Source organism: Corvus moneduloides, chromosome 3 (genome assembly GCF_009650955.1).
Source record: "Corvus moneduloides isolate bCorMon1 chromosome 3, bCorMon1.pri, whole genome shotgun sequence".
Lineage (NCBI taxonomy): Eukaryota > Metazoa > Chordata > Aves > Passeriformes > Corvidae > Corvus > Corvus moneduloides.
In genome coordinates, this window is record NC_045478.1 from 34,291,206 (window position 1) to 34,311,746 (window position 20,541).

The 20,541-nt window shown below is 36.4% G+C and overlaps 1 protein-coding gene across 6 annotated transcripts in view; it reads left to right on the top strand.

Moving 5' to 3' along the window:
- Window positions 1-20,541, top strand: part of MYO6 (myosin VI) — a 104,854-nt gene that overhangs the window by 65,080 nt on the left and 19,233 nt on the right. For 4 of the 6 annotated variants that reach the window (XM_032104850.1, XM_032104851.1, XM_032104852.1 and 1 more), the window contains exons 13-27: window positions 819-976; window positions 1,521-1,612; window positions 2,079-2,151; window positions 3,023-3,150; window positions 4,203-4,298; window positions 6,306-6,479; window positions 10,124-10,162; window positions 11,090-11,183; window positions 12,663-12,793; window positions 12,910-12,987; window positions 13,899-14,028; window positions 15,018-15,108; window positions 17,710-17,860; window positions 19,212-19,420; window positions 19,809-19,887. In XM_032104850.1, coding sequence (XP_031960741.1) covers window positions 819-976; window positions 1,521-1,612; window positions 2,079-2,151; window positions 3,023-3,150; window positions 4,203-4,298; window positions 6,306-6,479; window positions 10,124-10,162; window positions 11,090-11,183; window positions 12,663-12,793; window positions 12,910-12,987; window positions 13,899-14,028; window positions 15,018-15,108; window positions 17,710-17,860; window positions 19,212-19,420; window positions 19,809-19,887 — 1,723 coding nt within the window. Of the gene's footprint in view, window positions 1-818; window positions 977-1,520; window positions 1,613-2,078; window positions 2,152-3,022; window positions 3,151-4,202; window positions 4,299-6,305; window positions 6,480-7,052; window positions 7,200-10,123; window positions 10,163-11,089; window positions 11,184-12,662; window positions 12,794-12,909; window positions 12,988-13,898; window positions 14,029-15,017; window positions 15,109-17,709; window positions 17,861-19,211; window positions 19,421-19,808; window positions 19,888-20,541 lie in introns of those variants that run through there. The other 2 variants (XM_032104855.1, XM_032104854.1) reach the window with 2 other exon arrangements.

The window sequence follows — 20,541 nt, forward strand, 5'->3', positions numbered from 1 at the left end:
GTGTAAGCTGTTGCTGTGGTTTAACCCCAGCTGGCAACTCAACCCCACAAAGCCACTTGCTTACTCCCTGCCAGTAGGATGGGGAAAAAAATTGGAAGGGTAAAAGTGAGAAAACTTGTGTGTTGAGATAAAGACAGTTTGACAGGTAAAGCAAAAGCTGCATGTGCAGGCAAAGCAAAACCAGGAATTCATTCTCCACTTCCCACTGGAAGGTCAGTGTTCAGCTCCCCAGGATAGCAGAGCTTCATCAAGTGTAATGGTTACTTGGGAAGACAAAATTTCAAATTCTTAACATCATTCCCGTTTCCTTCTTCTTCTTCCAACTTTTATTGCTGAGCATGATGCCATATGATACATAATGTCCCTTTGGTCAGTTGGGTTCAGCTGTCCCGGCTGTGTCCCCTCTCAGCTTCTTGTTCACCCTCAGCCTCCTCACTGGTGCAGTGGGGTGAGGAGCAGAAAAAATGTCCGAGCAAAAACTAAACTATAGGCTTTATTCTAACAAAACAAGTCATAAAAAAATAGTTGAAGTATATTTTGTAGATGAGGATTGTCAATAGAGTTTCTAATTATCTAGTAAACAATTACGAAAGCATCTGAATCTCATGTCTACTGATGTTAACAAAACATTATTCTTGTTTTACAGGTAAGATAGTCTAACTTGGCAAGAATGTTTCATACCTTGGCCTAGAGATCAGGGGGGTTTTTTTAGGTCCTAATTTACAGTATTGGAAAGGCTGTTTTTAAGTTTAGAGTCTAATCTCAGCATTTAACAGTAAGGAATTCTGAAAGATAAGATCTGTATTTTGCTTTTTTAGGGTACCCTTGAAAGTGGAACAAGCAAACAATGCTCGTGATGCCTTGGCTAAAACAGTGTATAGTCATCTGTTTGATCATGTAGTGAAAAGGGTAAACCAGTGTTTTCCATTTGAAACTTCTTCTTTCTTCATTGGAGTTCTAGATATAGCTGGTTTTGGTAAGTATACTTAAAATAATTTCTAGTTGTCACTTTTTCCCATCAAAGATTCAATTATAAATTCTGTAATGAAGAGTGGGAGGGTTTTCCTTTTGGTGTTGGTGGTTCCTGTAAAGATTTTGCTGTCTTTGGCTCACTGAAATTCAAAATAAGGCATGTTTTGTGGTGTGCTCTAGTCCTGCTAAGGTTGTCCAGGCGAACAGTCTTTGGTTTTCAGGTCTTTAGAGCTATGATATCCTGTGCCAGCCTGTTGTAACATAGATTCCTGAGGATATATTGGTACAATTTCACTGTATGATGGCATCTTGCTTTGGTTTGCTGCCAGCTGTCTGTCATTTGTCTTAGAAATATCATTTGCTGCAGTATTTTTAGATATCTTGTGTACAACTTGGAAATCTGTAAAAGATTTCATTTTACTGAAAGAAATGGCTATGGATCTGAACACATCTTTAAATAATAGCACTGTGAAGCTTCTCTTGTTTACTATTTAATATAAACTCCTGGAACACTCTTTTATCATGAAAGTTTAACTTCTGTCTTTCAGAGTACTTTGAACACAACAGTTTTGAACAATTCTGTATAAACTACTGTAATGAAAAACTGCAGCAATTTTTTAATGAAAGAATTCTGAAAGAGGTATGATATATTTACTGTTATATTTGAGGAATTTCTTTTGTTTTTGCTGAAGGGATACTTAAAGTAGCACTGCTTTTCATAAGATTACACATTATGTTTGAATTAAAAAAAAAAAAATCAGTTGACATTCTGTGTGATATCTGGTTGTGTCAGAAAAGAATATGGAATTTTGAAAACCAACAATATTTTTTTCTTCATTTTTAACCGCTCATTAAAATGAGGTATCCAGAGATTGGATAATCGCTAATATGTAACGGGAATATTTAATTGAACAGGCTTACCATTAAGGTGATAAAGTTGGACTATATTAAGCTGTGTAAGGAAATTCTCAAATGTGTGTTGATTCATGTTATATTTTTTAAACTTACTTCATGTGTATTAAAAAAAAATTATTTCTTTTTTGGTCAGTAAAAAAAGAAATTGAGACTGGTGTTTTCTCTTTCCAATTACTTTTTTTTAACTTTAGGAACAAGAACTTTACCAGAAGGAAGGCCTGGGGGTTAATGAAGTTCGTTATGTAGATAATCAGGACTGTATAGGTATGTACTTCTTGAATTTTAAAGCTTTTTGTTAGTGTCATGGGGAAAAAAGCTTCAAGCGCAAGAGGCAAAATATGCGTAGCACTAGTAATTATATGGTTTTATATATAGCCTCATTCAATTCACAATCTTAAGAGTTCATAGGCATTGCTGCAGTACAAGCATTAGCAGTTTCATCCTTTCCACAGGAAAAAAAGTATGTAGTAAAAATTGCTCTTACAAGAGCAGTTACATAGATAATGGAAAAACGTTGCAAAACTGTGAGTTTGTGTCTAATAATATCAATAGCGTGAATTTCTGTGCCAGCTTTCAAGGGCTTCAGTATATGTATGTGAGAGGTCAAGGCAATGCACTTGTTATAAGTTGTGAAACCACCACTGTATGCTCAAATCTGGTCTGCCTTTCCTAAAACAAATTTCTGTTTCTCACTTGATCACGTTATCAAATGGAAATATTAACCTTTTTGTTTTGACATGTGGTGAAATGTGGATGAAAACCTTAAAAAACTCCCTCAGCAATCAAGGCAATCATCGCATAAAGACCTATGATCATACTGTGGGGAGACTTAGGCACCTTTTGGATGACTAATTTCAGCTTGAGACCAAGAGTTAAAATCAAACAATTGCTTCCTGATCTTCTTCTCCCATGTCCCACAAGTTAGAGTTAGAACTTGTAGGTTTGATGGATATCCTGTACATACCAATTAAGATATATAGAATTAATTCGCCATGATTTCTTGTATTTTGTTTAATGGCTTTCCCTAAGTACTTTTATACAGAATCAGATCAGCAGCATTTAGATGTGTAATGTTTAGTTCTGATACTAGTTGATCTATTCAATTTTTGTAAATATATGTATTTTTACTTAATAGATTTGATTGAAGCAAAATTAGTAGGTGTACTGGATATTCTGGATGAAGAAAATCGTCTTCCCCAACCAAGTGACCAGCATTTTACTTCAGTTGTGCATCAAAAACACAAGGACCATTTCAGGCTCTCAGTAGGTTTATTTTTGTTGTCTGTCTTGCTTTAATCAAACAGTTCTTGGAACAGTTGATAGTAACACTTCAATTTAATGAAAACCTTTCGTAAGAAATCTCATACCACCCAGTCTGCACAATCTGTACCTCTTTGTTAAGGACAAGTTTGGTTATTAAATTTGATGAAAAGTTCACTGAAGGCTTCAAACAATTCTAATATCCTGCTGAAACTAAAGCCATATTCTTCACTTACATTTGAAGTTTGTTAGCATGTGAAGCATGAAAAGGAAGTAAAAACATATTTTAATTTAGATTATTTCCTATCAGATGAGTTATTTTGTTGTTCTTTTCAAAAATTGCTTGCTTTGGAGAACATTCGACTCATGTCTAGTGTCTAGCAAGCACTTCAGAGATGAAAATAGGAATCATACTAGGAAAATGTTTTTGTTTAGTTTTTAACATACAGCATTGTGTGGAAGATTCATGCAAATTGTTGCAATTTATATACATGAATTCTGTTGATATTAAAAAAATGCTGAAAAAATGCAAGCAGAGGAAGCCATCCTTTATCATCCATTTACCAAAATTGTCATCCATTTGCCTTTCATTAAGTTGCCATTTACTCCTGCTTGCCTGAATTGCTGTGCAATGAAACATTTTGGTGGTATGTGTGTGATCAGCTGGGTTCTTGCCTATTAAGAGATACCATCTAAAGCCATATCTTAAGCTTCTGTCTAATCCTATTCATATAACAAGGCTATTCATCAGCTGTCAAATGAATGATACAGAAAGTGTTGATTAAAGAGAAAACCAAAATCAACTGGCTGGCATTAGCAATCCTCGTGACTTGTATTTTGAATGCAATGTATTTAAGAGTGTGAAAGAGTTTGAAATTAGGTTTTTGGAATATCATGGTTTGGACAGGAATGGTGATGATCATCACACTTGTACTTACAGGAAATATGATTTTTAACACCTAGTGTTCCTGGCAGATCATGGTGGTCTTCTAAGGAAAAACTATTTCTTAGTCTCCATTGTAATACTTCTTTGTAATTCAACTTCTTAATTCCAGATTCCTAGAAAGTCTAAATTGGCTGTTCACAGAAATATCAGAGATGATGAAGGCTTTATTATCCGACACTTTGCAGGAGCAGTATGCTACGAGACGGTAATTTTACCTATGGAACACTATTTTTATTGTGTTTTGTGGAACATTTATATTGTTTCAGCGTATATAGCTTAAATGACAAAATTTCCTTTGATTAGAAAAGAAGTTCAAAAGTTGATGAGTCTTAACTTTGAAACAAAATTTTTGAGTATTTGACAGTTCCTTTTAACTTTTCAGGTTACAGCCAGTTTTAGTGTCATATGTTTTGTGTAAACGTTTGTTTCAAATCTATAGGTAATGGTGTCAATATTATATGTATTGTTTCACAATCTACTGCAAATCTTGCATCAAAAGGTGTTTAAATCCTGGGGAGCAAAATAAATGATGTGAAATAAAAGTATTGTTAGACCGAAGAGTACCTCTTTGGAAGCATGATTATCCTTGTACACAGTCCCTGTCATACTTTGTATTTTCCATTTCTACTGGCAATGGATTCATTTGTGTAAAAATACAAAATACCTGAAATTGCTACCCTCAAAATACGTTCCAGATTCTTGTGCTTTTTTGACTATTACTTATTGTACAAAAACATTGTAGGACCTGAAGCCAGTATCTAGACCATCAATTTTCAAAAACAAGAGTTTAAAATAAAAGGAAGATCCATAAAGGTTTGTTATTCTGGTCTGTATAAGTCCAGCATGTATGAAGGAAGCTACTTCCAAAGCTGGGGTTTTTTTGTCAATTGAAAAAATTTACTTGAAGGGTTTGTCTTCATTTACTTCAAAATACTCCCAATAATAATAATAATTGCTATGCTGTTTTGAAATTGATGCGTTCTGTAGGTCATTTTACAAATAAGGAAGGTGAAGGTGTTACCTGCATGATTTTTCTGAGGTTGCTCAGAGTAGATACCAAAATAATAAATGAAATTGGAATTCCAGTAAAATTGGAGCCAATTTTTATTTGTTCCAGGTGGTCTATTTTTAACTGTGTACCTCATCATGATACACTAATAATGCCTTAAAGTGTCTTCAGGAGCAGACAAGACAGATTTGATCACATAAACTCTGCTGTCAGAGCTAATCAGATCTATGAGGTCCAGAAACTGTTAATATGCTTGACTTATCCTCTCCCTCAGAGGGACTTTCTGAGCTTGGGCCTTAAAACTTTTGGACAACAGCTGCCTTGTAGTACTTCCATTATTTGGTTGGTGTTTTTTTCCCTCACTGCACTTCTGGCAGTTCTCAGAGTCTGATTTGGGGTGAGGACATGTATTTGCCTGCATCCATATTCCTGTCTTGTCTCTTCATGGCTGAAGTAACCTTTGCAGGCCTGTGTTTTTGCTTTGATTCTTACCACCATTAAGGCCCTTTTATGGGATATCTGGCAAATTGGCATTTTCTTCAAAGTAGTCTTGGCCTCTTCTGTTCATTAATACCAAAGTCTCTATTAAGCTGCACCAAAAGCTCTTGAGGATTTTATTAATGTGAAATTGGATACTGGTGTATTGATCTCCAAGTTTCAATGGAATGTGTTGTTCCTAAGTTCTCAAAGTTAGTGATCCAATTCAAATAAACCAGATATATAAAGTTTGTAGGAAGGGACAATATGTTTTATTAAATCAAGTATCCATAAATAGTCATAGTACTACTAAAATAACCTGTTTTCATTTCATTTTCCAAACTGTGTAAATGTACCAATTAAAGTATGCATGTTAATTCCCATTTCACAACAGATCTTAAGTGTATTACAAGCAGTGAGGAATTAAGCTTCTCCGAATTCCCAGGTGCTGATGGTGTGCTGAGTGCTGGAAATGGAAGGCACCAAACCTTTCTTCGGTTTCATAATTCCAACAACACCCTTCAAATTTAAGAATGTCTTTTCTCTCTGGCATTTTGTGTATCCACTTGAAAAGTTGTTTGAAATAATATATGAATATTTGCCCCACATGTTCTTGCTGATTTTTGAATTAAGTATGTAACTTAGTTTCCTTTAGTTTTCTCATTAGACTAAAGTAACTTGGACAGTAAAACAAATGTGATTTTATCTCTTGGGTTGTCTTTTCAGATGCAATTTGTGGAAAAAAACAATGATGCTTTGCACATGTCCCTTCAATCTCTTATATGTGAATCCAAGGACAAGTTTGTTCGACAGTTGTTTGAAGCTAGCACTAACAACAACAAGGATCCCAAACAAAAAGCTGGGAAACTCAGTTTCATCAGCGTGGGAAACAAATTCAAGGTAACACTGTATAGCAAAGAGTCTTATCTTCTTGAAACCTATGCCAGTTTTAAGTTACTTGAAGTAAGTAGAATGTAAGGTTGGGAGAACTAGCAGTACCTTGAGATTCAGAAGAAAATTTGGTTAAATAGATGGTTTTCTTCTGTTGAATTATAAGAAACTGTTATATTCAATCTACATAGTTTTGACAGAAATGCATAGCAATCTTTCACAATAGTCCTTACAGAGATTATACAGTGATTTTTAAGTGAGAATTTTGCAAAGCCACATGGAAGTCCTTATTCAAAAGGTTTTGAGATTTAAATTTGGATTCTGTGGACTTTAGGAAGTTCTAGAGTGACAAAATGTGTTCTTCCATCCTATTATAATTGTGCCTTCTAGAAGATGTATTGATTCACTGCAGTTGGCCAAACTCTCAAAATTCAATACCTAACCTAACCACTGTTTTTCCTTTTCTGAAATATATACATAGTCATGGCTTACACAGGAAGATATTCATTGTGCTGAATGTTTCCTTTCTCAATACCTAAATCTGATGCTTCTCATTTTCTCCTTTCTTCTGATGTCATAAAGCTGACCTTCAAACCTTGTCTTCTGCAAATGTTTTCTGCATCCTTTTCTCATTCAGCAGTTTTATTTTAGCTGGACTATTCCAGCTCAGGATGGCTAGAAAGAGAACAATAGGGGAATTAAGAGAGGAAAAGCAGGCACATCGTGGGCTGCAGGTAAATTTTTCAATCTCATGGATTTACAGTTGGTAGAGCTGCAGCAATTTCAGCAGGAGCTCTTTTCAACACGTTTGGGCCAGATCCAATGAAGGATTTGTATGCCTTCAGGTCAAGTGCTGAAACAGTTTTGGTGTGCTACCTTACCTAGGGCAACCAAAAACCCACCTCATGTTCCCAGCTGGACTCTTTACACAGTCCCTGGGGAACACAGGTGTTTCAGATAATCCAAAGGCCTTCATGTAGAGTGAGACACTACCAGTAGCAGAAGAGTGTTTCTGCATTTCTGCTCTGTATTAAGGTTAAGTACTGAATCAGGATGGCAAGATAAATTCCTTCTTGCATAATCATATCTTGAGGCTATCATTTGGAGCTGTTTTCTAAAGATGCAGGGGCTGAAGAACAGGAAGGATATGGTAGCAGCACTCTTGCTTTTTATAGCAATAGTATTCTGCTTCAGGTCTATACTGTATTCAGTGTTCTATGGCTATTTTATTCCTGTAGTGAGTGCCAAGTTATTGGTCAGTCTGACAAAGGGTGTTCTTGTTACACCCTTCTGGAGTTGTTTGGTTAGGTAGCCAGAAATAAAATTTTAATGGGGCCAGGAAGAGTAGGAGATGGAGCCTGACTTGTAAGGTAGTGGTTTTGGCATTTAACTGGGAATTGGGCAGACTGCTCTCTTGAGTTTTGCTCTGATGATTCTTTTTAACTCCTCCCTATTCTGTAGTGGTTGTTGAATTAAACTGTAGCAATCGGTTTAATATAAAATACATGATCATCAGGTAGACTGAAAAATTGCACACAGGTAAGCCATGGCCTGAGGAAACCTTGCAGCCATGAGTCTGCTGTAAGTGAAGCTAGGATCCACAATTTTTTAGATGACATCAACTGGGGGATCTTTTGAGATAGTTTCCACTTCCTTCCATCTGAATTTTCAATTTCTCTTGAGTTTAGCCCCCCATGTTGAGGTGATACGGACTTGTGCATTATACCACTGTCCAAGGAGAGGTGAATTAGAAGGGAGGCATTTTTAAAGTTAAGCAGCAATGGAGTGGGGAACTTTTTGGGATTTCCCTTTGAACTTTGGTGTTCACCCCTCCACCTAGAACAATTAATGTCCTCTTTGGATCTGGCCCATCAATCTATAATTCTTTCAATGTTTTCAAGTTTAATGGCATTTGAATGTATGTGTTACTTCCAATAATTCATTTAGTGTTACCTTCCCAGACACAGCATGTGATGCTGATGAACACTAATAGCCTTGAAAATTTCACTTCAGATGACATCAAAATAAGGTCTTTTATCTTACTAGATATTTCATCTCTTTAAGAATAAGAATTCTTAGTACGTTAATTTGTAAGTCAGTTTTCTGAACTACTGAAATTAGAAATTCTTTTAATTATATCAATTATTAGATGATGTTGCAGGGGCTTCTATTTATGAAATCCTTCACACATCCCTTCCTTATAACTAATTAATATTAATTGTCATAAATCAGTTGAGAAAATAATGATTAATCATCAGATCTCTTCAAGATTATTTGAAATGATTTTACTGTATGGTAATGATGACTTAAATTGTGACAACTCAAAGAGCAGCTGTTTTAGCGATATGCTTTACTCATATACACATTTTGTTGGAGAAACTCACCTGACAATAGCTCTGGCTTATTTCTTGTCAAATCACAGAGTATAAGGAAGGGGTATTTTTCCTCAAGCAGAAATGTATTTTGTTGATGGAAATTAGTCTGTCCCATGCAAACTTAAGTGTTTTGAATTTAAGAAAACATAAGTGTTATGATCAAGCTGAAATATAAAGAGTATGTGTAAGTGAGAACTGAGCAGGAGGTTATTAGTGTTTGTCATGCTTCTTGTGGCACTATTTCTAACCATATCCATGTTAAGTTGAAAAATCCCAAACCAATTTTATCTACCAGAAGGACAACTGGCAGCTGTAGGTGATGCACACTACCCATACAAATCTTGTTTCTTGGATTCAAGGTAATGGAAAGATCTGGCTAAAAAAAATTAGTCAAAAGTCAGATCCTTTGAATTTTGCTTCCAGTGCTGAAAATGAATATATTAGGACATACTGAATTTTGTATTGCTGCAGTCTGTATACTTCAAGCTTGCTAATAAACTATAAAGGCTGGCCCAGCAGTAATCTATGTGGCAAAACAGACACATCTCTAAAGTAAAAATATTGCCATTTTCCTGATGTGGTTTTGGAATATTTTAGGTCCCTACCAGTTACTTCCAATCGCAATTCTAATTTGTTTTCTCTGATAGCCTTAAGTCTCTGGTTATCCTGAAGACTTGATTCCAAATAATATTGCAGTCTTTCCTCATCACAGTACATTTAAATGCAACCTCAGTAAGTGTAATTTTAAAATTGTAGTTTTTTTGTCATCAATAGAGAATTAAAAAAAGTTGGAAGCTTGGAAATAAAAATACATCATTGCAGATAAATGTTGACTTAGCTTCAAAAAAACCCACTAGAAAACCCTGAGAATATATTTTCTGTGTTAATTATTTAACATACAAATAATGCTTGTTATAGAGTAAATTTGGGATTTCACGATTTTTCAGTGGTTTTTTTTTAAATGATTGCTGATTGGTCTCAGTTTTTTTAATAATTTTATTACATAGTCATTATTTTTTATTTCTCCAAAGGGACGTGCATGTTTTTTTGATAACTGTGTTGTAGTAAGTGACCAGTCCATGCAGTATTGTACAATTAAATACAATCAATTTCCTCAGGGCCATTCATGCACATTTGCATGATTTCATTAATGTTTGGTTTATCAGTTCTGTCTCACTAACAATGAACATGCATGCAGTAATGCTGTACCTCTATTTGGTGTGTATATTTCTGTACTTGCCATGGTAAGGCTCTTGAAATACCTGTTTTCTTTTACAGACTCAGTTAAATTTGCTTCTTGAGAAGCTTCACAGTACTGTAAGTATATATACAGATGTGGGTTCACAGTTTTCTGATGTAAGGCAAAATAGATTATCTCAATATTATGGCTTGCAATAAATGGAATTAGTAATTGCTTTGGAATTTGCAGCTACATGGCACTTTGGGAACATCTTGCTGTGCATGTGATGGTTAATTGAGTTACTTGAAAAAGGAAAACCCACCACCTTCAAAAAAGTTGTAGAATGAAAGTTAAACAATTTGAATAAGCAATATGAAATCTGTCTGTGCTGCAATCTCCTTTTTTGTCACTTTTACTTCTTTCTGTGCATTGGTTATCATTGATGACTAATTTGCAGAAAATTTAGAAATACTACTTAGAAGTAATTTATTTAAGAAGTAATTTATCATTAATTACTGTTTCCAAATTCCACAAAGCCATTAAAAATACATTTTTTCATTTTGCTTTTTTGATAGGCTGTAAATGCACAGATGGTCAAAGAACCTGAGCCCCGTAATGAGCATTTGTTCGCTGATGTGAACTGTAGAGGACTGAGGCACTTTAGTGCTGTGACTGTAGAATATAATGAGGGTAGTAGAATCTAGAGTCATAAATCATAGATTGTATACATGTTAAGGAGAATAGTTGAGTGAAAATTCAACAAAATTGAGGATCCAATTAATAGCTTGAGCATTGATATCAGTTATATCAAGACCAAGGTTACAGTGCAGAACTGATATACGAGAGAAAAAAGAATGGGGCTGTGACTTGATTGTCTTTAAGGCCCTTTCCAGCCCTTTAACATTCTATGATTCTATGATAATGTCAGCATTTCTCTTTTAGAATACTATTATTTTGTATCTTTCCCCCCTCCCTCCCCCCCCGCCTAAGTCTGAAATCATTATGTGCTATTTTAGGAGTTTTAAAAATGTGTAGATTTTGCTAGCTTCTTGCTTTGGTCATAGGGGTCCAGCTTTATTCGCTGTATCAAACCTAATCTGAAGATGACAAGTCACCATTTTGAAGGAGGACAGATCCTCTCTCAGCTTCAGTGTTCAGGTAATGTATGCCTCTGGTATTTTTCCCTCTGTTTTTTACTTTGGGGAATATATATTAACCTAAATTTGAAATACGTGGGATGAAAGCAGTATTTCCTTGCTTGAACTGTTTTCTAGAAGATAGGTGATTTATGCCTTATGAGCAGCTATTTAGATTTTTAGTAACTTTCTATTTTAGTCAATAGAACCCTAGAAATAATTCATTTGAACTGCCATTAGGCCTCTTCTTTGCAAGAAGAGTTGATGCAGTTTTCGTCAACTGTGTTTTTATTATACTGAGAGGTCAGACATCAGGTGCATATGTAAGAAGCTATGTAGCCATTTTTGGGTACATACATTTAGATTTCCTGACCTGGAGCTGAATCCATCTCTTTGTTGTTGCCTGTTGCACTGTTAATAGGGCACCAGTTCAGTCTGGGACAATGGAATTTTAAATTTCTCTGGCAGTTGAAGTGTTAGAAACTTGTATGCATTTAGAGGCAGTCAGTGTTAGCTGAGATATCTAATAATTGAAGCACTCCAGTGTTCTTTGGTTTTATAGATACTATGATAGCCTTTAATCATACTGGTTTACTTTCTCAAAAGTTTATTTATATCACTACTAACTGAACATCCAACATGGACACAATGCTGCATCTTCATTATTCTTGAAATGTTAGATGCTTTCCAAATTTACAGCTTTATTTGCTCATGCCCCACTGAACTTTTTGAAAAACAAAGACTTAGTATGAACAAATTAAATTTCTGTTGAAAGCAAATATGCAAAAGATTAAGTTTTAAGACAGCAAACACAAGTTAAGGGCTAACTTGAAAACTTACTTGCAGCCTTGCTTGATAGGCTTATGTAAAGTAGCGGGTAAAAACTGGTATGGCTTATGCTACTGAAGCAATTTGAATCTTACTGACTGTGTCTGGGCTTCACTGGTGTCCTAGTTGCAGCCAAAATGTCGTAACATTATTCAGGACATTAAAGTTACATCTTAGCAGCTGATGCCTTGTATTTCAAGTACACTAAATCTTCTAGCACTGCATATGTATTTGATGTTGCATCTGCACCATGTCTCACAAATACCGTTCACATGATTAAAATAAAAACCTGGTTGGGCATTATTTGGTGGTTTGGGGTTTGGGTTTCTTTTCTTCCCTTTAAAAATGAACATTTCGAATGTGCTGAAAAACAAAAAAAAAATTTAGAGGGAAATATTAGGAAAATGTCCTATGAACGATTGAGTGTTACTTACCTCTCAAGTAGGGAGAAAACTATCGGTTCTTCTCATGTGTTCAGTATTAACTTTTTGTGGCTGATCACATCATCAAAAAATGCTTGAGGTTTGATCGAGTCCTAGCTGGACTTTGTGGTTTAGTCACTGAACAACGTCTTTGAGTCTTATGTCATAAACTAACTGGTTATCACAGAATTCACTGCTTAATTTGCGTGTTACTGATCCCAGCTTTTGTACATGTGTCTCTGTGAATTTAGGGATGGTGTCAGTTCTGGATTTGATGCAAGGTGGTTTCCCGTCACGAGCTTCATTTCATGAACTATATAATATGTACAAGAAATACTTGCCTGAAAAATTGGCTCGACTGGACCCTAGGCTTTTTTGCAAAGTAAGAAAGAAATTAATTCTTCTGTATCATCCAGGAGAGAAAATGTATTGTAGCATTGGTTTTTGTGGTTTTTCAAAGGAGGCAGAATATAATCCTTTCTGTTTTCTGTGTTTCAGGCCCTATTTAAAGCCCTGGGACTGAATGAAAATGATTACAAATTCGGTCTAACCAAGGTGTTTTTTAGACCCGGCAAGGTAATCTTTTTCTTGGAGTTCATGATTATGAATCTTAGAATAATTTCAGTCTGAAAGGACCTTTGAAGGTGACATTGTTTAACATATTGATAACAGTGTGGCCAACCTAAATAAGGTTGCCCAGGATTTTTGTAAATAATTTTATTCATTTTCTTGGAAAAAAGCACAGTATTAGTACCGATACAATTGGTTTTATAGACTTGTTGCTGATGCTACAGTATTTCTAAAGCAATGCTTGCATTCCAAGAATTATGTTGACTTTTAAAAAGAGGAAGTCAGAGCCAAGAAGAAATATTTTCTAGTAAAATCTGTTTATACCTGAAATCTTTCTGTGATTTTAAGCATTGCTGCTGCTATTCAGAGAAAGGAGATGAAGTAGAGAGCTATTGTGATGAGAAAGGAAAATTATTGTAATCCCAGAAGAATGTTCTTCCTATCATATAATTACTGAAAACAGAAGTGCAGGATTTTCAGAAAATGTTGCCTTCAGTGGGAACCTTATACAAAGGTTAAAAATTGAGACGTGCTTTCAGCTTTTATTTTTTTCCACAGATATATAATTAGATGTGTCTTGAAGTTGTGGAAGGCCAGAGTTCATTTCCAGGATGTAGAAAAACAATTGATTTAAAAAAATTTTGGCAAGAAATAGTTTTGGTGATTAGTAAATGTTTATATTATTCAAAATGCCAAGTGTTGGACATCCATAAAACAAACAAAAAATCTGCAGTTGTCATTTCTGTTATCATTAAACAATAAAGTGTAAAAAAATGTACCTGCTCACTTTAATTGAAAACTGATACAATAACATACAGTTTACATAAAAAATATTTTAACTCAGCATGATCTTAAATAATAATGTCTAACACTCTCTGTCCTCCTAATATGTAAAACTTGTTTTAATTATTATTTAGTTTGCAGAGTTTGATCAGATAATGAAGTCTGATCCGGATCACTTAGCAGAGCTGGTTAAACGAGTGAATCGCTGGCTTATCTGCAGTCGTTGGAAAAAAGTTCAATGGTGTTCTCTCTCGGTGATTAAATGTATGTATTTTATGTTTTATTAAATCAAAATGTTTGTTAAAAATACAGCAAAGCAATTATTATCACCTTGAAATGTGGCCAAGGACATGTATAGCAGATGGTTACATACTGAAATCTGAGTAATTGATTTCAAGGTTGGTGAGATTTTTTTTTTTGTGCTGTGTGTTAGGTACATAAGGAGGGGTTACAGCAGAGGTTTTACAAAATGGGCATTATGGGCCAGCACTAGTCTCCTGTGTCCAGGCTGCCTGGGTGCTTACTGGTCCTGGCTGATCCCATGCCCATAACTAACCAGCTATCACAGGTCTTGCCCGGAAGAGACTTCAGCATCAGCAGGAGAGAGTAGTTCCACTCGTAGCTGGCAACATGGAATCATTTAGTTCTGGGAAGTGCCTGCCCAAAGGTTGTCATATTCAGACAGAAACTGCATGTTTGAAAGTACTGACATAAATTACAGGGCAAACAGCTCCACTCCAGGAATTACTGCTCATCAGCAATTAAGTCCCTGTTGCTGTTGATACGCAGTTTCTAAGTGCTTGGCCTGCCCAGTTTATAGAGTCATAGAATGGTGTGGGTTGGAAGAGACCTTAATGATCATCTGGTTCTAACCCCTGCTGCCGTGGACAAAGACACCTCCCACTAGACCAGGTTGCTCAGTGCCCTATCCAACCTGGTCTTGAAGTTTACTGTGCAGAGTAGGAGTAAGATGGTGTGGAATAGAGACTGGCACTTGTGGTGTTTCAGTAAAGGTAGAGATGGGGTCTGCACATGTTTCATTGTTCCTGTTGGTTTTGGGTGGGAGTCTCTATACCTGGCCCAAGATTGTGAATTCTGCTGTTCTGTGTCTTAAGTGTTGTGGTTCCAATATAGAACAAGCTCTTAAGCATATGTAGTCTGCATACAGTTTTGAGACATCAAATGTGTGAGGAAGATAGAAGTTGTGTTAGACTGTATAAAACATTAAGACCCTATCCTCTGTGTGTTTTCAGTGAAAAATAAGATAAAATATCGAGCCAGTGCCTGCATTAAAATACAAAAGACTATTCGAATGTGGCTTTGCAAGAGAAAGCACAAACCACGGTAAGAAGATATTCCTTGGTTGAAGAAAATGTGTTTTAAGTAGTATTTTCTTGGGACTGTAAGAAGATGATATTTACTTCACTTAATATAACTGAAATCATAGAATGATGCTAAGTACAATTGAAGGAGGCTGAGAGGTTCCGTGTTCCTTCGCTCTTTCCCAAGGATGAATAGACTAAATCTGAACCTTTCCTAAGAGATGTTTCTTTAGCTCTTTGTTCATAAAATTGTTCAGCGACAGCCTTGTTTTTAGAAATCCTTTATTAAGACTGTCTAACTTAATTTAGGCTCATTAATTTTTGCCCTTTACCCATTGTCGTGGTTTGATGCTGGCTAAGCACCAGGCACCTACGAAAAACCCATCTACTTATTTTCCTCTGCTATAGCGGAGCAGAGGAGGGGGAACTGAAAACTTCATTTTCATGAGTTGAGATAAGGATTATTGAAGAAAAAAACTTTAAGGCAAAACAAGTTCAAAACTTAAATAGTATAGAGAAGATTTATTATTAACAGAATTAAAAGTATAAAGGGTAATGAGAACTAAAGCAAACCTTCAGAACACCTTTCTTTCCCAGTCTCTCCCTCTTTCCACCGACCATGCAAGGAAACAAAACATGGGGTTTTGGTCAGTATTTCACTTCTTATTTCACTTTGCTTAAGCAAAGAGTTTTACTTCACTTATTTCACTTTGCTTAAGCAAAGAGTTTCTTCTGCTGTGCCGTGGGATCCTTCCCACGGGAGATAGTTCTCTGCAAACTTTCCTAGTGTGGTTTTAACTTCCACAAGCAGCAGTCCTGCCCCAACCTGCTGCAGCGTGAGTCCCTCCCACAGGCCAAACAGTCTTCCCAGAACTGCCTAGCAGGGCTCACTTTAGTTCATGGGGTTTAGTCCTTTAAGGATGAGCTGTTCCAGTTTGGAAGCGAAGGCTCTCTTCCTCTAGCTCTAAAAGCAAGGGTCATCTCTCTCTGTCTGAGTTCCTCACTAGATTACAGCTTTTCAGTATCCATGCGCTCCAGCGTGAGTACTCTTCCTCACGGGCTGCACATGGATCTCTGCACCCCCCTGTGCTCCTCATGAATTACAGGGAAACAGTTTGTTGTATTATAGTCCTCACCACGGCTTGCAGGAGAATCCCAGCTCCGACGCTTGGAGCAGTTCTTCCCTCTCCTTTTCTTTCACTGACCTTGGTGCCACCATGTTGGTTCTCCTCACGTGTCCTCACTTTTCCTTTTTCCCCTGACTTGGAAGAAAGTTGGTGTCTGCAAGTTTCAGTTGAGAGGTTGATCTCGTCTGGGCTCCGCATCAGGGAATTGCTCTCCATGGCTCTCACTGCTGGCAATGTGGTCCCTGCCGGTACCACATGGGTGGCTCCAGCCTCAGGAGGGCTATGCCCACATGATCCCAGCCTTGGGAAGGACCTGGCTGCATGGCCCCTGGTGGCCCCCTCCGGGATGGGCCACAGCAGCCCCCGCTGGGATGGGTCCCTGCTGCCACTTCACCACCCCCTGAGAGAAGAAGAGAGAGAACTTCCTGCCATTTTTCCTTTCTTAAATATGTCATCACAGAGGCATTACCAGCTTCTCTAATTGGGCTGGTAACCTGCCCATCATCAGAGCCTTCAGCAATTGCCTCTGTGCTGGACGTAGAAGTTTCGAGCAGCTTTTCTCCTGCCCCCACCAAAAACCAGGCTGTGTTAAACCAACACACCCATTCATATCTTCCTTTATAGGCTCCCTTCCATTGTGTTCTGTCTGCCTTGTCTCCTCTTGGAATTAATTTCATTAGCTGGTTGCAGGGAATACTGATGGAAAAACTACTTCAGTCATTAAGCTCTGCTGACACCTCTATGTTCTTTGACAGAGATGCAATTCTGTTCTAGTAGCGGGCTTCTTATAAAGTGTTTTATTTTATATCCTTTGAGAATTATATTTCATTTTGAATCTTGGCATTTCTAGCATTTCCTTTATTTTTGAGCTATATGGTGCTCAACTTTAATTATTTGATTTAGTTTCTACTTTTGTATTTTGATTTTGTGAACCCCAGTTCAGTGATTTCTGTTTAGAAAGAAGACTGTCTGCAGAGTTGTAACTTCTGTGTGGGACCTTCAATAGCAGGTCTTAAAAAAACTCCTGAGTTTTCCTGAACTCTTCCCCAGCCTTGTTTTCTCGCTCCTTTGGGGCGTAATGACTGTGTTCCCTGCTGTGTTGTTAAGTTTTATCTGATTCTTTCCATTATTGCTCTTTGAATAAGTGGCACTACACTACTACCTTTATCCCCTCCAGTTAAAATCCTCTAGTGGATGCTAATGATTTATTATTGTGAAAAAAACCAAAAAACCGACCCCAATTAATTCTCAAAATAAAAAATGCATTTTTCCATTTTGAGTCACTGCTTATTAGTATTAGAACTGTTTGGAAAAGGCTCCATTACTTAGTTACTTGGTGTGATAATGTTTGAATTTCAAAAAAGAGGGTGAGTTTTGTCAGAAGGCATAACTTGTCTTCCCTGCTACCTTTTTTATATCAGTGATTAGTTCAGTTTTAAAAAATACCACCTTCCAAAATCTTCTCAAGATACAAATAAGCTGTCTTACCTTCACAGCATTGATGGTCTGATAAAAGTACGTACACTGAAGAAGAGACTTGACAAATTTAATGAAGTAGTAAGTGCTCTGAAGGAGGGGAAAGCAGAGACAAGCAAGCAGGTCAAGGAGCTGGAGGATTCTATTGATGCTTCAATGACCAAAATTAAGGTATGTGATAATAATGAGAGAAATATTGTCTTGGTACTGGAATCTTTAAAAAGCTTCATCTAAAGAAGAAGGCCAACGCATTTTTCTTAATAGAAAAGATGCCCTAATATGGTGGTCTTAATTTTCAGTCATTGGGTAATTCCTGTTTAAAATTATTTGTGAATATAACTGAAGTGAATCCGGAAAATAGGTGCATATGTCTAGACTTTGGTATTATTATCTGTGTGTCAAAATTGACACTGAAGGTTTTAAAGAAAAAATGCATGTTGATATTATGAGACCAATTGTTGTCAATAATTTGTTGCTTTCTTTATTGGAATAATGCATATTATCAATATTTTAACTTAATAAGGCCTGAAACAGACAAGCATTTTTCACAGAATAAAGGCATTTCTATTCCAGTTACAAGGTTTTTTCAGACTTGGTAGTAAAGAGAATTCAACTTGCTGATTATGCTTCAGGTCTATAGCTCTCTGTTTCTTACCACAGAAGCACAAAGACAGAATGAAAGCACACTGGCATTTATCAGTGTTAGAAAAAATTTGGTTTGTTGAATTCTTGTTTCATGCAATATTATGGCTTTCTTAGTGTACCATATTGAGATTTCTTTATTTAAAATCACTGTTGAAAAGATGGTAGAGTTAACCTGTCAACTTAGAGTTCTCTTTTCTAATAAAAATGATATAATTTGATTGTCATCATGATACACCACCGGAAAAGGTCAGCAAACACCCCATATTGCAGTTGTATTAGTAAGATGTGAATTGTAAAATGAAATTAAATTGTACCTATCAATAAAGTTTGAAAATGTGTGTAGCAAAGGCGATTTTTGAAGCATTTTCAACCTGTCATTTGTTACTAATAACTTTTTAGAAAAAGTTAGTTTCAACACATTGCACTGTTTTTTATGAGTGCTAGCAGAAATACTAAGAAAAACTATTTTATGCTACAACATAAAAGCAGGGCTGTAAATAGCCACTAAAGAAGAACACAATGCAAAATACACATGGGCAGGCCTTCCATCCTAGCATGTTAGGAATTAATTTCTGTTGCTTAAAACTGCAAGATAAAAAATATGAAGGCATGTTTTGAAAAGAAGTCATGTTTAATTTAAGTGATGAAATGGAGATTACTTTGTATGGTTTTATAGGAGAGGAGAGTAATGAGTCCTCAGGATTTTACTAAGAAAGGGAAGAATGAACTCAAGCTTCCCCACCCTGAAGTGTGTATGCAATTTAAGTATAGTGCTCAGTGATCTCATTTCACTCATTTCACTTAATATTTTTTCAGTATATGTTTTCAAAAGTGAAGTACAAATGAAAAAGAATCCCCCCCCTTATTATTTTTGCAGACCACTATAATGACTAGAGAACAGATACAGAAAGAATATGATGCTTTAGTTAAAAGCTCAGAGCAGCTTCTCAGTGCACTGCAAAAGAAAAAGCAGCAAGAGGATGAAGCAGAGAGGCTACGACGCATCCAGGAGGAAATGGAGAAAGAAAGAAAGAGACGTGAAGAGGAAGAACAAAAACGAAGGAAGGATGAAGAGGAAAGACGGCTGTGAGTCTTGAATTTGAATAAGTTGCTGGTTATAGAATGAGAAGAAAACAGGAAAGGCTTTTTAATGAGGTTGTTTTTGATACACTTACACTTAGAGAGTCACTTGGATTGTATTCCGGGTGTGCTGTGCAGTGCTGAAACATTTCCTTTCCCACTGATTTATAAGGCAAGTGTCAAAAGAGCATATGGAAGAAATTATATGATGCAGCTGGAAATACAGATGAACTTGAAAAATTTCATGACTTACATGTAGTGTCCTGTCATCAGAACTGCACTGACTTCTGGATTACCATTCAGTTTTATGAAAGAGACTTTGTATTTCTTACTGTTTCTTGTTCACTTGCATCATAATAACATGTTTTCATTTTCTTCTCCTCTTATGTAATAGGAAATCTGAGATTGAGGCAAAGAGAAAACAAGAAGAGGAAGAGAGAAAAAAGAGGGAAGAGGAAGAAAAGCGTCTTCAGGTTAATGCTTTAGCTGTGTGTGGCTTTGGGGAATTTTTTGTTATTGTGGTGGTGGTTTTGGGGTTGTCTGTTTGCTTTGTTGTATTTATTTACTTATTTTAAAATCTTTTTTGTAGCTTAGGTTCTCCACTGAGTCTAATGGCTTCTTTCTATAAATGGGTGTCTCAGAGTCATTCACCAGTGTTGCTTCAGTAGTAAATGTAAGGCAAATGTCATGTTTAGGGCATCCCAAGACAGATCACCTATTTCTAGTTCTCAAGCAACTTCAGGTCTTCTGAGTAGAGGTACATATGTTTTTAAAGGGTTTTAGAAGTTATTTTAAAGTTAAAAATACACAACACTGGAGAATCCTAGCTTAGCCTTTGAAGGTTTTGTGTGTGTCCCGTGTCAGGCAAGTTTGGCATTCTTTTACTAAAGTCACATCTGGACTTGGACTGTCATGTACTTGCTTAACTGAAAACACTTTGAGAATATTGGTAATAATGAGTGGATGCAGGACTGTCTTTGGTAACCCCTTTGACTACATTCGTGTACGCTAAATACATGCGGCTCAAACCCTACTCCTCCACCCTTCGCCTTGATTTATGGCAAATCTTACTGATTTCATTACAAACTCTCAGTCTGAGATGTGTTTGGCCCCTATGTCCTTCTTTC